Source organism: Ursus maritimus, unplaced genomic scaffold, assembly GCF_017311325.1.
Source record: "Ursus maritimus isolate PB19 unplaced genomic scaffold, ASM1731132v1 scaffold_11, whole genome shotgun sequence".
Lineage (NCBI taxonomy): Eukaryota > Metazoa > Chordata > Mammalia > Carnivora > Ursidae > Ursus > Ursus maritimus.
In genome coordinates this window covers 67,275,058-67,288,453 of record NW_024423453.1, presented here as the reverse complement: position 1 = coordinate 67,288,453, position 13,396 = coordinate 67,275,058, and the positions used below count along the sequence as shown (strand labels likewise).

The 13,396-nt window shown below is 42.2% G+C and overlaps 1 protein-coding gene across 3 annotated transcripts in view; it reads right to left on the bottom strand.

The window, feature by feature from the left end:
* EBF2 (EBF transcription factor 2) overlaps window positions 1-13,396 on the bottom strand; it is a 186,097-nt gene that overhangs the window by 33,039 nt on the left and 139,662 nt on the right. For all 3 annotated transcript variants that reach the window (XM_040626486.1, XM_040626487.1, XM_040626488.1), the window contains exons 8-10: window positions 7,886-8,003; window positions 6,248-6,378; window positions 5,204-5,330 (exon numbers count right to left, since the gene is read on the bottom strand). In XM_040626486.1, the coding sequence (XP_040482420.1) occupies window positions 5,204-5,330; window positions 6,248-6,378; window positions 7,886-8,003 (376 nt within the window). The remainder of the gene's footprint in view (window positions 1-5,203; window positions 5,331-6,247; window positions 6,379-7,885; window positions 8,004-13,396) is intronic.

Sequence of the window (13,396 nt, the reverse complement as noted above, 5' to 3'; positions counted from 1 at the left end):
ACACTTTTGTATGTTCCTCCAAAGCCCCATATTCTTCTAATTACTCAAAATAGGTTTTAAGTCTGGTAGGGCATGGCCCTCTCATTTTTCAAACTGAGGGGTCCTATTTTAGCACCTTTATTTTTCCAGGTGAACTCTTGTAAAGTTTCCCCAAACATTTTGTTGGTACTTTGATTGGCATTGTGTTAAATTTATGCATTAATTGACATCTTTACAATATTAAATCTTCCCACCTCTCCACCAGCTGGAAGTATTTTGTCCTTCCTCTGAACTCCCTTAGCAATTTATACCTTTTTAAAAATCACTTTCTACACTATACCCACCCAATTTTTCAAACCTGAAACCTGAGAAGCATCTCCTCCCCTCCCTTCCCCAACCTTCACCCCATCCAATCAATCATCAAGTGCTGCCAATGTTACCTCCTAGATCCCATCCCCTTCTGCCTGTCCCCACTACCGGTACTCTGGTCCAAGCTGCCATCATTTCTGGATGGGGCCACCACGCTGGCCTCCAACTGACCTCCTTGAATCCACCCTGGCTTCCAAGCCATTCTCTACAATTCCGCCAGAACGATTGTTTAAAAGGCAAATCTGATCATGGCACACCCCAGTTTAAAAATATTCCAATAGCTCCCCATGGCACTTGGGGTAGAGCCAAAGAAGCAGGTCCCAACCCTCCCTTCCAGCTTGAGGCCAACCTTTCTTTAACTCATTCTTTCTGTCCTGTTCATAGGAGCCATCATATATATCCATGTCCTTTCTTACCCCAGGGCCTTTGCACATTCTGTCTCTTGCATTTGGACTGTTCTTAGCCTTCCCCAATATCTTAGTTTAAGAAGGTTCAATTTCCCAAGTGTATATTCTCAGCATCCCATACAACTCCTTTTTAGTACTCATCACATTTGTAATTACTCATTCAAGTTTCCATGGTAATAACCCTGATAGTAAAAGTTTCCATTGTAATAACCCTGGTACTAATCATAAGAATATTATTAATAATAAGTGCTTTTGAATAGTAAGGTATAGTCACTCTCTATCCCAAGTGCTTACATGAAGAGGCACTCTAGACCTGACTTCTACCAGCTCGTGACAGCAGGTTGTTAAAATTTATGGAACATAGAAGTGGGAAGATCGGTAGGAGAAGAAAGGGAAGAAGAAAGGGGGGGTGGTAAACAGAAGGGGAAATGAACCATGAGAGACTATGGACTCTGGGAAACAAACTGAAGGCATCAGAGGGGAGGGGGTGGGAAAATGGGATAGGCTGGCGATGGGTATTAAGGAGGGCACGTATTGCATGGTGCACTGGGTGTTATATGCAAGTAATGAATCATGGAACTTTACATCAAAAACTAGGGGTGTACTGTATGGTGACTAACATAATAAAAAAATATTAATAAAATTTTCAGAAATTTTGTGAGCCAGCTGATGTCATAGTGGTACCATGGAAATCAGCAAATACAACCAACTCTACCACTCCCTCCCCACTGCTTTTCCCTGGAGAGCCAAACACCACTGTTTACATGCACAGTATTATTTAGTCTCACCACAGCTCTGTGAGATAGGTGGCCCATTTTATAGATGGGGAGACTAAGTTAAGTCACTTACACAAGATTTCAGAACTATAGGCATCAAAGAAGCCCAAACCTAGAGCATAAGTAGTTCATCTTCACATTACTATACCATAATGAAGGAAGGATCCTGCTGGTCTGACTTGTCTACAGTGTCCCCAGCACACAGCACAGTGCTGACCATAGAAAGCACGCTCGATTAATATTTGCTTCATGAATAAGTCAATAAAATTTTAGCACATTAGGAAAACAGAGCTATTTGATGACAATATTTGCTAAATAAAAGACACTAGGCAGGATGGCAAGAGACCTGAGTCCTTGTTCTGACTCCATCTCAAATTCAATGGGCAATTGTGACAAGTCGCTTCTGCCTGGGTCTTAGTTCTCCCATCTGCAAAAGAGGGAGTTGACCAGGTGATCTGCAATATCTCATCATCTCTATAATTCTTTGAATTTACAAATAACATAATATCTATTATTTTCATTATTATGTGGGCTCCCCTTTAAGCAGACACTGTTTCCACAAACTGTGGTTCATGGCCTCCTCTGTTCTGTCTGGCAAATTCCCACTTTCCTTTAGAAATGTCGCTCTATTGTCACCTCCTCTGGAAAGCCTTCCCTGATTCCCTAAAGTCAGCCACTCCCTACTCCTTGCATTTATACCTCCTATGGGACTTAACCCAATTATCATCATCTCCAGGTGTCTATCTCCCCTTCTAGAACTGTAAGCTGCTAGAGGCCTACTGAAATTACTGGTTTTGTGCCTTGAGCATAATTTAGAACTGATGTTTGCTCAATGAATGTATCAAGTACACTGATGCCTGGGACCTGCCCTCAGAGATTCGGAGCTACTTGGTCTGGGGCCCAGGTGTCAGTGATTTAAAGCACAGCCAAGGGTTAGGACCTCTGCTTCTTCGAGTTTTCACGCAGATACCCACATGTGCATTCACATGCACACAACACCAAGGCTCCACACATCCATGGCCTCACTGAGTAGTCACATCTTTCATTACTTCAGAAGAGAGCTGAGGATTGGTTGCCACATGATCGCTATTTGTCCTACCAGTCTCCTCACAGGCCAGATGGTCATCCATATACAGTAGGTAGAGAAAACAGAGATACCAGAGCCCTGGATGTGGAAAGCATCCCAAAGTGAGACCCATTCCTCGCCTAAGCTCAGGGACAGCCCACACTCCTGCTTTCCTCCTACCCCACCAGCCACTCCTCCTCAGTCACCTTCCTGCGCTCCTCCTGTCACCCTGAGCCCTACATACTGGTGTTCCTGAGGCACCATCTTGAGACTTCTTCCATCCTGTAGCTCCACTCTCTTCTGAGGCCATCTCATCCAGCCCTGTGGCTTTAAATCCTGTCTGGATGCTGACTGCTCCCTTGTTCAACATCCTCAGTGTCTTCCCTTCCAAACCCCTTGTCCTACCTGCCTTTCCTACCTCATCTTCCATCACCAGCGCCATTCTGGCCAGAGGTATTCATGCTCTTCCCTGATGATGCCAGGCTTAGTCCCACCTCTCAGTCTGTAATCTGTTCTCTGCCTGGGACACTCACCCCCAATTCTCTGACAGCCAGACACTGCTCTAGAGAACACTGGTGAACCAAACAAACGCAGCCCTGAACAGTTCCAGGTACCAAAGGAAGGCAATGTGAATGGAGAGGAGAGAAGGTCACAAAGATACGGAGGCAGGGGGATAGATTTCCACACCTGTGATAGAGGTCTCCATTCAATGTCCCTTCCTCACAGAGTCCCTCCCTGACCACCCCACACAGAGCCCTCCCTCATTCTTTATCCCTTACTTATTACTGTTGAAATTATATCATCTATTTTCTTTGCTGTCTTCCCCTCTAGAAAGTAAGTTTTATTAAAATGAGGGATTTTATCTTGCCCATTTCTATATCCCAGAGCCTAGAGTTGTGCCAGCCCATGGTACTAGGCATGTCATAAACACTCATTTAAATGAATGAATAAACTATGTCCCTTTGGGAGCTAGAGCAGTAAATATTGTACTGTGACTGTAATAGCATCTTCCACAGAAACACACATACACAATAAACCAACCAAGATGTACCTATCTCAAGAGAGAAAATTCAAAGGTGAAATTTTAAATAAATATACCTAAAAGTTCTCCTCCATCTACTCCTCAGTGATATCTAACCAGACGTTTACACATAAACAAGAAGGGGAGTCTGAATCCAAACAAGAGAAGACACTATAAAATATTATTAGAATTTCATAATGTGCCTGCTATATTTTCTAAGTTTATATATTTCTTTGTCTATACCCCTTATTTTCTCCTTCAAATTATAATATCCTAGTTGATCCTCCTGCCTTCAGTCGTTTCCCTAACTCAATCTTTATATGAAGAGTATTTGTGTTTCTTACAAGAACACTTAACGTCATCTTACAAATCAAGTCTGAATTCCTGTACAAGGCTTTATGGTTTTTGTTTTGTTTTTTTAAATTATGGTAAAACACACATGACAAAATTTACCATCTGAAGCCATTTCTAAGTGTAAAGTGTCTTCATACTGGGCAACCGATCTCCAGAACTTCTCATCTCACAAAACTGAAACTCTGTACCCATTAAATAACACTCCCATTCTCCCTCCCCCAACACCTGATCACCACCATTTGATGTTCTGCTCTGAATTTGACCATTCTAGGTACCCTACAGGGCTTTTCAGTGGTTTTATGTTTTCCTTCCCTCCCATTCCTAGCTCATGTGGGCTAAGTTCTGGTCTAAGTTCTACCCCAGTGCATTGCCTTGGCTGTAAACCAGCCTTCTCTCCTCCAGACACCTGCTCACCTTACCTACTGGGCCCCAGCACATGGGATTCCCATAGTTGGGACATTCTTCCTTCTTCTCAGCCTATTTGAATTCTCCCCACCCTTAAAAATAGTCTTTGATATCCATCTCCTCCTTGAAACCCCTCCCCCCTACTCTAGTTCACACTGAACTCTGTCTTCTTGGCACTCATATTCCATTCATTCATTGGAAACACTAAACATTTTGAATATTCTAATTCCCCAGCTGTTCTGTGCAATATACCATCGCCTCCTCCTCCTAAAATTTCTACATTTCCAAATAGGAACCATGTCTCACAAGTCATTATACCTTCCACATAGAAAAAGTAGATATTCAACAAATTTTAAACAAATATTTTTAAACAAATATTCAGCAAATTTCAACAAATATTGAAATAATAGTTAATTCCTACTTTCATAAAATGTTAAGACAATTTGAACCACTCTGCAGCACCATTGGCAATTTTTACAAATCCTTTTCAAGACAATTTAGCTATAGCCAGCCAGTTGGTCTAATTTTTTATCTGAATGCTTAGATAAAAGTCTGTTCTAGCATGGTTCTAGCTCAGTCAAATTTATAAAGAGGCACTCATGAAATGAGCTCCCGTGATCATCTTCCACTGTTTGGAAATTGCTTGCATAAAATAAAATTTAAAATCAAGTCTACACTTCCCCATTCAACACCTATCACCCAGTCCATTCTTCCCACACTAGTAAGAAGACCTAGGAAAGGTAAAATCATTATAAAGTGGAGACACTGGGAACTAGAGCAAAGGTGAACCAGGAGCCCATCTCCCTTGGATCATTTTCTCACCCACCTGTGTAAATGAACCTCCCTGGAGCTCCTTTGCAGAACTGTTTGGATTTATAAGATAATGTCACTTCCACTACTCCGGGGATGTGCCGAGGAGGAGTCTGCACTCTGATGGCATGAGGAGTTATTAGCTGAGGAATGAATAGGCAGAGAAATAAAATACCTGTTATACAAGTTATCACCAAGGCTACAGAGGACAGGAGCATCTCTGGCGATAACCCCCCCAGGGCAAACTGGCTATACTCATGGTACCCCAAATGCTCCAAATGCCCTGTCCCTCTATCTCACATGTTTCTCCCTCCCACCCTGGAATTTCCTCACAACTTAACCTGTCTAGATCCTCGCCTTCCCACCAGTCCAGCTCAAGACTCCTCCAACCTCCGGGGCCCATCCCTGTATTCACTCCCTCCCTGCGTCCTGTACAGCTACTCTCTCATGTAGTGACTTGGCAATTTCCATTTCCAACCTAGCACTGTTACTTGTCTTTTTGTACTGTCTTGTTGGTTTTCTCATTATGAAAGTAGAACATATCCACTTTAGAAAATTAGGAAATTATAGAAAAATATGAAAAAAAATATTAACATTGCATAACCCAGAGATGGCCACTGTTAATCTTTGGTGTGTTTCTAGTACTTTTCTATGGATGGCTGTTATATAATTAGATTTTATATCCATAGACACTGTTGTCCTGATTTTTTTTTTCACTTAGCATTATAGCATAAATACAATCCCTCCTTCTGTGTCATTGGAACTTTTTCAAAACCAAAGTTTTAATGTGGGAATTGAACCATTCTCATATTATTCAATATTTAGGCTGTTTCTAATTTTTTACAATTATAAACAATGCTGTGATAAATATTTATCTTTTTAAGGGATCCATGCCTACAATAAATTGTGGCTTACATGTCTTTTAATTCTTGGTGACTTGCTCACAGTAGGTACTCAGTAATGTGCATTCATGTCACTGATACTCCAGGAATTACATTTCCCCAAATCAAAACCATCTTTGGGCCAAAGAAAATCAGGGAAACAAGTTGTTTTTGCCTACCTCACTCCATACAAGCATGGTCCCAAATACCACTTGGAGACCATCAAAGAAGTTGTCTCCAATGATGATGACCATGGCTCCTCCTGTGGTCCAGCCTTCACTTGGGCTAATGGCTTTGATGCAGGGGGTAGCTAAGAAGATAGAAAAGAAAATGTCTGAGCTGTCCTTTGATGGTTGAAATTTGGAGTTTTGGGGATTGGCTGCTCTTGAAAGTTGTTGGTTATTCCAGGTTTAAGTTGAGCTTTGCTGACTTGCCATCATTCCCTAATTGGTTGCTGGTTTTCACCAGGTCATTAAAGCCTAATGAGTTGACCACTATGTATGAAAACGTGGAACACTTAGCTAATTGTGCAAAGGGTGTTTTTAAAACCCTGTTGTTTTCCCCCATATTTTTATAAGTTGATCACACTGGAAATGTGTAAATCCCTTTTCTCTCCCCACCTCCTCTGCCCCAAGATGTTAAGATTTACAAGGCCTGCTAATGTGCTAGTGAGAAAAGGAGAAAGTAAAATCTATCATAGTTGAAGTTTTTTCAAGCTCTATCAAGAGACAATTTCTAATCACTTTCCTAACTTTGTAGGACGGATTTCCCCCCCTTCTTCCATATGTTCAAGGCCTCTGGACTTTACATCCCAACAGGAACCCAATATGGTTTTCAGGCCATAACTAAAGTCAATCCATCACTCCATTTCCAAAGTTGACAGGGTCAAAGGTGGAGGAGAACTTTGGCAGGACTCCAAAAACATGAGCCCCCTTTGAACAGCCAGTCAATCACATCCAATCAGTCAAAAGAAACTGGATGGGTTCCTAGTTCTGAACCCTGGGATTTTCTTCTCCCCTTTCAGTGCCCACTGTGGGAGAATTAACACCACTCCAAATTCTTTACTGATTCAATCATTTTCTTTCAGTTCATTAATTCCTATTTAAATTGATACAAGACACATTTTAAGGACCAAGCTGGGGTGGGGGCTGGTGGGCAGTATACAGCAAAACATCACACTAAAATAGTAGCCTAGGTTAGCCATTTACCCTATATTACAAAGCCTTACTACCCCTAGTGAGTTGGGGAGTGTGAAAGATGGAATTTACTCAGGTATTTGTCAGTTATCTTCCTTGATATGCTTTAATTTTTTGGACAACTTGAAGTTGAACAGTGACCAGTATTTCTGACGACTTTAATGCACATGGAAAACTACCCAGAGCAGATCATGATTTCTTCTTGTCCAAGCAAACAAAAATCAATTAGTGTCAATTTCATTCCGCACATTGTTTTGTTTTGCCCACAATCTGTTTAAGGGCACATCTGACACTTATTCATACATGTCTGGCACTGTAATGTTCCTGTTTAACTAAGATGTCATAGGCCTACGTTTGCCTGAAATGCCCGTCTAGCAAAAAGAAAAACACAGGACTAGATGGCAGAGGTGGTAAGGCACGGGGGCCTGAGCGCCGGCTGGGAGGCATGCAGGGTTGCAACAGAACAGGCAGGAGTCAGTGTTTACAACTTCACTTAAAACCCACAAGATCTTGTGTACTTTCTCCATGCCGGCTCAGACATAAATTTAAAATTCAAACCAGGACAATGGTGGAGACCTTGATTTGTCTGCCGTTCTCAGCCCAGATAGCAGGCAGCCTTACCTTCTGATGGGTCCAGCCTTCTTGCTCGCCGGCCATGCTTTGAGTTGTTATGAACAAACATGTTGTCAGAAACAGCCAGCACATGTCCATCCACGTTCACTGTTGTTGACAACACGACCTGCATATTTAAAGTAAAATGGGAGGGGGTGGCGTTAGTTGTACATAAAGTAGGAAAAGTCTCAGCCTACTGTTTTGCCAGACTTCTCTATGGCTAATGAGAGACAGAACAGAATCTTGGACCAGGGTCATGCCCTTGGCATCTCAGCAGGTCATCCGCCCCCTGTGATTATGGCAGAGCTTCCTGGAAAAAGAGGCCACCCTTCACTTGCATGTTGTTACCTATTTGCATTCAAACCACGCCCCCGTGATGGAGTGGGGAAACTGGCCATCTGCCTGCTGGTTCTAAAAATCTTGTTCTCTCCCACAGGACCTGGACAACCATTCCCAGCTGACCCTAGAGCTGTGGTCACACCAAGGAGCCGACTGTGTGCACTCAGGAAAGGAAGATCTCACCACCGGCTGGGAGGTCATCTCTCCCAGCTCGGGACGGGTTCTTGAACTTCTAATGTCTGCTTAAGTAATGCTCAGCACAGAGATGCTGCCTGAGGAGCTGTTTGTGGGGTGTCCCCACCCGCAAGAGAGCAGGGGCGGAGATGCTCCATTTTCTGGTGAGATGAAGTTGCTGGAGTTCAGTGTTGAAAATGTAGGACATTTAGTATTTAGGCAGAGGAAAGGGAAGAGAGATGGGTATGGAACAGTGGACGAACATGGATTGGGAGTCAGCTAGAACTAACACCACCACACCAGCTGTTCCGCAACCTGGTAACCTGGGACAAATTACCTCACCTTTTCTAATCTCCATTTTGCTCATCTGAAAAACACAAACAACAATGCCTATCTCAAGGGCTCAATAAATAAAGTAAGGATAAAATGAGATATTACATGTAAAGCATTAGGTGCAGGGCCTGTCACATGCCACATGGGGATGAGCTCCTCCCTAACTGCTTCACCTCTGCCTTGTTTGGCCTGTCACTAGGACAGGTGACATCACTCACTGAGCCCCTCCCGTAGTGTCAGCTCTAAGGGAGGCTCTGCAAAGGCAGACACACAGGCTAGATTACCAAAGTACAAGGCAGGGTCCCTACCCATAAAGAGCTCACTTTCGGGCTGGAGGAACAGGGCCGACACATAAAACAAAGAGCACACAACACGAAATCAAGCTGAGTTCGATGTGTGTGCTGCAGGTCCAGGAGGCAGAAGTCGGTGAAGGCCAGAGCAGCTGGGAAAGTGTAGCAGAGGGGTGGACTTGAGTGCACCCAGGAGGATGGGCCATCTTAGATGTGAGTCTCTTTGTCAGTTATGCATGCAATTTTTTGAGAAAATAACTTGTTATATACATATTTGTGCATATATATAGACCTCTGGAGGAAAGGCATTGAATAGGTGCATAAAGAGGAGCCGTATTTAAAAATGACTCTTCCTGTCTACTCCCAAATTAAATTTGCTGATATTCTACTTATAATTTTTCTGCCATCCTTTCCTTCCTTATTAAATGAAGGGCTGGGGGGAGGGGAACCGTGGCCCTGCCTTATCTCTAATGTGAAGTAAGGTTCATTTGATGGCATTAAAAGTTTTCTAAAATGAATAATTTCAAGCAAACAAAGTGAACAGGATAGTATAATAAATCCTTCTCTTTTTTTAGGTGAAGTTTACATACATTGAAATGCACAAATCTTAGCTGCAGTTTTGACAGACACATCCCGGTAAGACAGACCATATCAGGGTACAGAACATTTCCATCTCCCCAGAAAGTTATCCTGTGTCCCTTCTCAGTTGATTTTCCCCCCTACTAACGCCCAACCCAAGGAAATCCTTCTGATTTTTTTTTTACCTTCAATAGAATTTTAGAGGGTAGCTTTTAATTTTTTTAAATATAAATTTCAATATAATAGGGGTTCAGGAGAAACCCTAAAAGCATGAGTCCCTAAAACATTTCACTTAACCTTGTCCCATGGGCATGACAGTTGCATACAGGAATTTTCCACAGACATAAGTGGGTATCACTCATTCATCCCAAAAGCATTCACTGAGCTCCCGCTACATGTTGGGTATTACATCAGGCCCTGGACATTCAGAGACGATAGAATGTGTTCCTAGTGAGCTATGTGTCTCTCCCACACTTCAGTTCCTCACTTGTGAATACACTACAGGTATGGTATCCCTGCCTCCCTATGACATCAAAAGGAACTTAAAGGAACCTCAGTTGTTGTTCAGACAATGATTGTCAATAGCTCATAATTCAGGGATGTAGCCTGTCTAGCTCCAGATCTGTTTTCAATTGTCCCACGTCAACATGTTAGGAGTCTGGGGAAAATCCTTCCAGAAATTTCCTATTGTATGGTGGCCACCGTAAGATGGAGACATCCATCACTCTCTGCAAGTGCATGGAGGCACAATCCTTATCAGGGCAAGCACAAGATGGCATCATAGTCAAAGGAAGAAAAAAGCCCAGGCTCCTGGCATGGGGTGAAGATGAGTATGAAGGTTGAAAGCATTCACCTCTGCATATGCTTACCCCCTGAAAATAATAGGAGAAGGTGGATAAAAAAGAGGAATCAGCTAACTTTTATAAATTGTATGTGTGAATGGATTGACAGAGCTGCCATCTCTGGAAGATCTAAAAACAAGAGGGCATTTCAGGCTTTAATTGCTAATGAGCTGTGTTAGGCACAGTGAGGGGAACCACAGCCTGTCAGAGGATTATGTGGATATAGAAAGCATTCTCTCTGAGACCACTTTAATTCATTCCACAAGCTTCTTGTCATACTGTACTTTAGTGCTCCTCATGCATTCTTGCCACAAAATATGGGGCTTTCTTGAGCCAGCTGATTTCATCATTGTCCATTTGGGTGGAGTGAGATTCAGTTCCAAAGTGAACATTTCCCGAATGACATACCCTGATGGTTCAGATGCACTTCATTATTTTCTATTAACAATGGAAATAAATTTTAATCTCTTGCTGGCTAGCGCTGGCCTCTCATGACAGCAAGGGAATTAACCTGAATTATTTCAGTGTCTGCAAAATTTATTACAAGATTTTAAATTATGTCCAAATGTATGTGCGTGTGTGTGTATATATAGAGATACAAGGCGAGTTCCCATTTTTAATATTCCAAATATCTTAGGCCGTGAGGTATCTAGAAGAATCTGTCAATTAAAGTGAACTGGCAAAACAGAGAGAATTTAGTCCTCCAACTCCACCATGCAAAACGGGACATGTTTGCTGGTTGTTCTTATTCACGTGCATGCCTGCACACACACAAACACACATACAAATATTGACTTTTACATCCACTCTCCTTCTGGAAGAAAATGAACTACATTATGGAGGTGAAGATACATTTGGTACATTCAAAGTCTTGAATTTAACTTCCTTCCCTGTTTTCTGATGAACGATGACAACACTGATATTATTCTATTCAGACAAGTTAAAGTTTCTGAATGTTTGGGGACTAAAGGAAGTGGAATGTGCATTCCAGCATCGTCTCACTCCCAGGCCTTCCCTTTCCACAAGCCAACTTCTTTCCCCTAGTGAGTATTTCCTGGGTCACAAAGGCTGACCTTTTCCATCTGGAATCAATCAGTCAACCCCTGACAACTTCCTGAAACACCTCACTCCATTTCCTGTTCTCCCCCCTTCTCTCTTTTCCCCTGGTTTGCTTCACTCTTCAAAACTGCAGGCCACAGCAGCTTAATGTTAGAGGGTCAGACACAGTTAGACTCCAAAACACTACACAAGGACACCTTTGACCTTCAAAAATCTTTACATCTTAGCTAAACAAATCAAGGTCAACATTTCTTACCATTACCTTGTTAACTATTTGTATGCATCTTTGCCAACGATCTTCTGATCATATAACCATCAATACCACTTGTTCTCTTGAGCTCATAAACTGATCTGTTTTCAAAGTAGCAAATTTAGACTTGACAAAGGGTGCCGTTTTGGAGGTAGCCAAAACGAAAAGTCGTGAACCTTATAACAAACATATGGAGAATATTGCCGACAAAGGAACTTCTATGTCCCATCAGCGTCTCCTATCACCTAAACCTGATACCTGGTCTTTTCTAAAGCTGTCGGCCTCTCTTGGCACTGCCATTCTGTTGGCACAGCCCGAAAGAATGCCAATTAGGAATACAGATGTCCATAATTTGTGTGGGATGGACCCCCGGTTTGTGCTGCTGACACTATGACAGCTTTCATTTGTTTCTCATATTTGGTGTATCTGTATTTTAGCTCAAAGCTCTGAAAGGAAAGCTTGCAGATCTGAAACCCAAGCTACTGCCAATTATAGCTCTCCTCGACTGAGATATTTCAGTTCAACACAAAAGCAATAACCCCTGATATTCACGCAAATATTGTTGATGACATGACACCTTAAAAACAAGATTCCAAGAAAGAGAAGTAGGGATCCATTGAAATTGCTTGCATTTTTTAAAGCAGAAGTCATTCTTCAGTTTTTGCAATTCCTTCCTTTGCTTTGTGTGATCTCTAATTTTTAGTGAATTTAAACACAGAGCAATTGGAGAGTGGCAGTGTGGGTTCCATTCAGAATCATCCGATTCAATGGCAGTTTTAGCTACATGAAGAAAAAGTCTGTAGCTCCCCTTGAAAAATACAAGACAGTTTGAAGAACTGTGTTAGCAATCTGCTAAAAGTACTCAAGAAAATGATTGGCTTGCTCAAATTATTTTTTTTTCTTCTCATTATCTAAAAGTACTCCCATGTCCCTCACTCTAATAATTTATACAAAGCAGGAGCTGAGTTGTAAAGAGCTCTTTCCTGCCTATACAGGGCCACGGTGGGAGTTACTCCTTAGGTGGGCACATCCGTTAATCTGTACAACCAGGTTTCCAACAGAGGAACAGCTCCTTTGGTATCGGAATGATAGCATGCAGCATGGGAACCCTTACCAACTTGACTTACTCCCACACACGGGGCATTTTTATGTCTCACTCTGAAATGTCTTTGGCTTTGTTGGAACATCACACTTCTATTTTTTTTTTTTTTAACATCTCTCCTTCTCCAAGCTATAACTGTATGATTTGGTTGATTTACTTAAGTCAGAGGAATGACCAGCTTGGAGTCTACTGCCAGCCTGTCTCAGCTCACACCCAGGTGTTCCTACAAAGGCCTTACGTCTCACATAGAAGAGTGTAGGAAAAAGAGAAGTCAATGAAAAATGTGTGGAATGACTACATGATCTGTTCTTTGAAACAGATGAGAATCCTGGTGTCTATAGTCACGAGAGAATAATTATACTGGGTTAGAAACCTCCCCATACACATCAGAGTTCTTGCTTTGAAAACACCAAATTCTACCATTTGTCGGACCCATTTCCCCTCCATTTCAATGAGGGTAGTGTACCTTCTAGCTGAACATGGGGCCTTTGGTAGTTTAATCGCAGTAAAGCCCAGATATGTAGCATTTAGGGCACACTTGAGGTGGAAGAC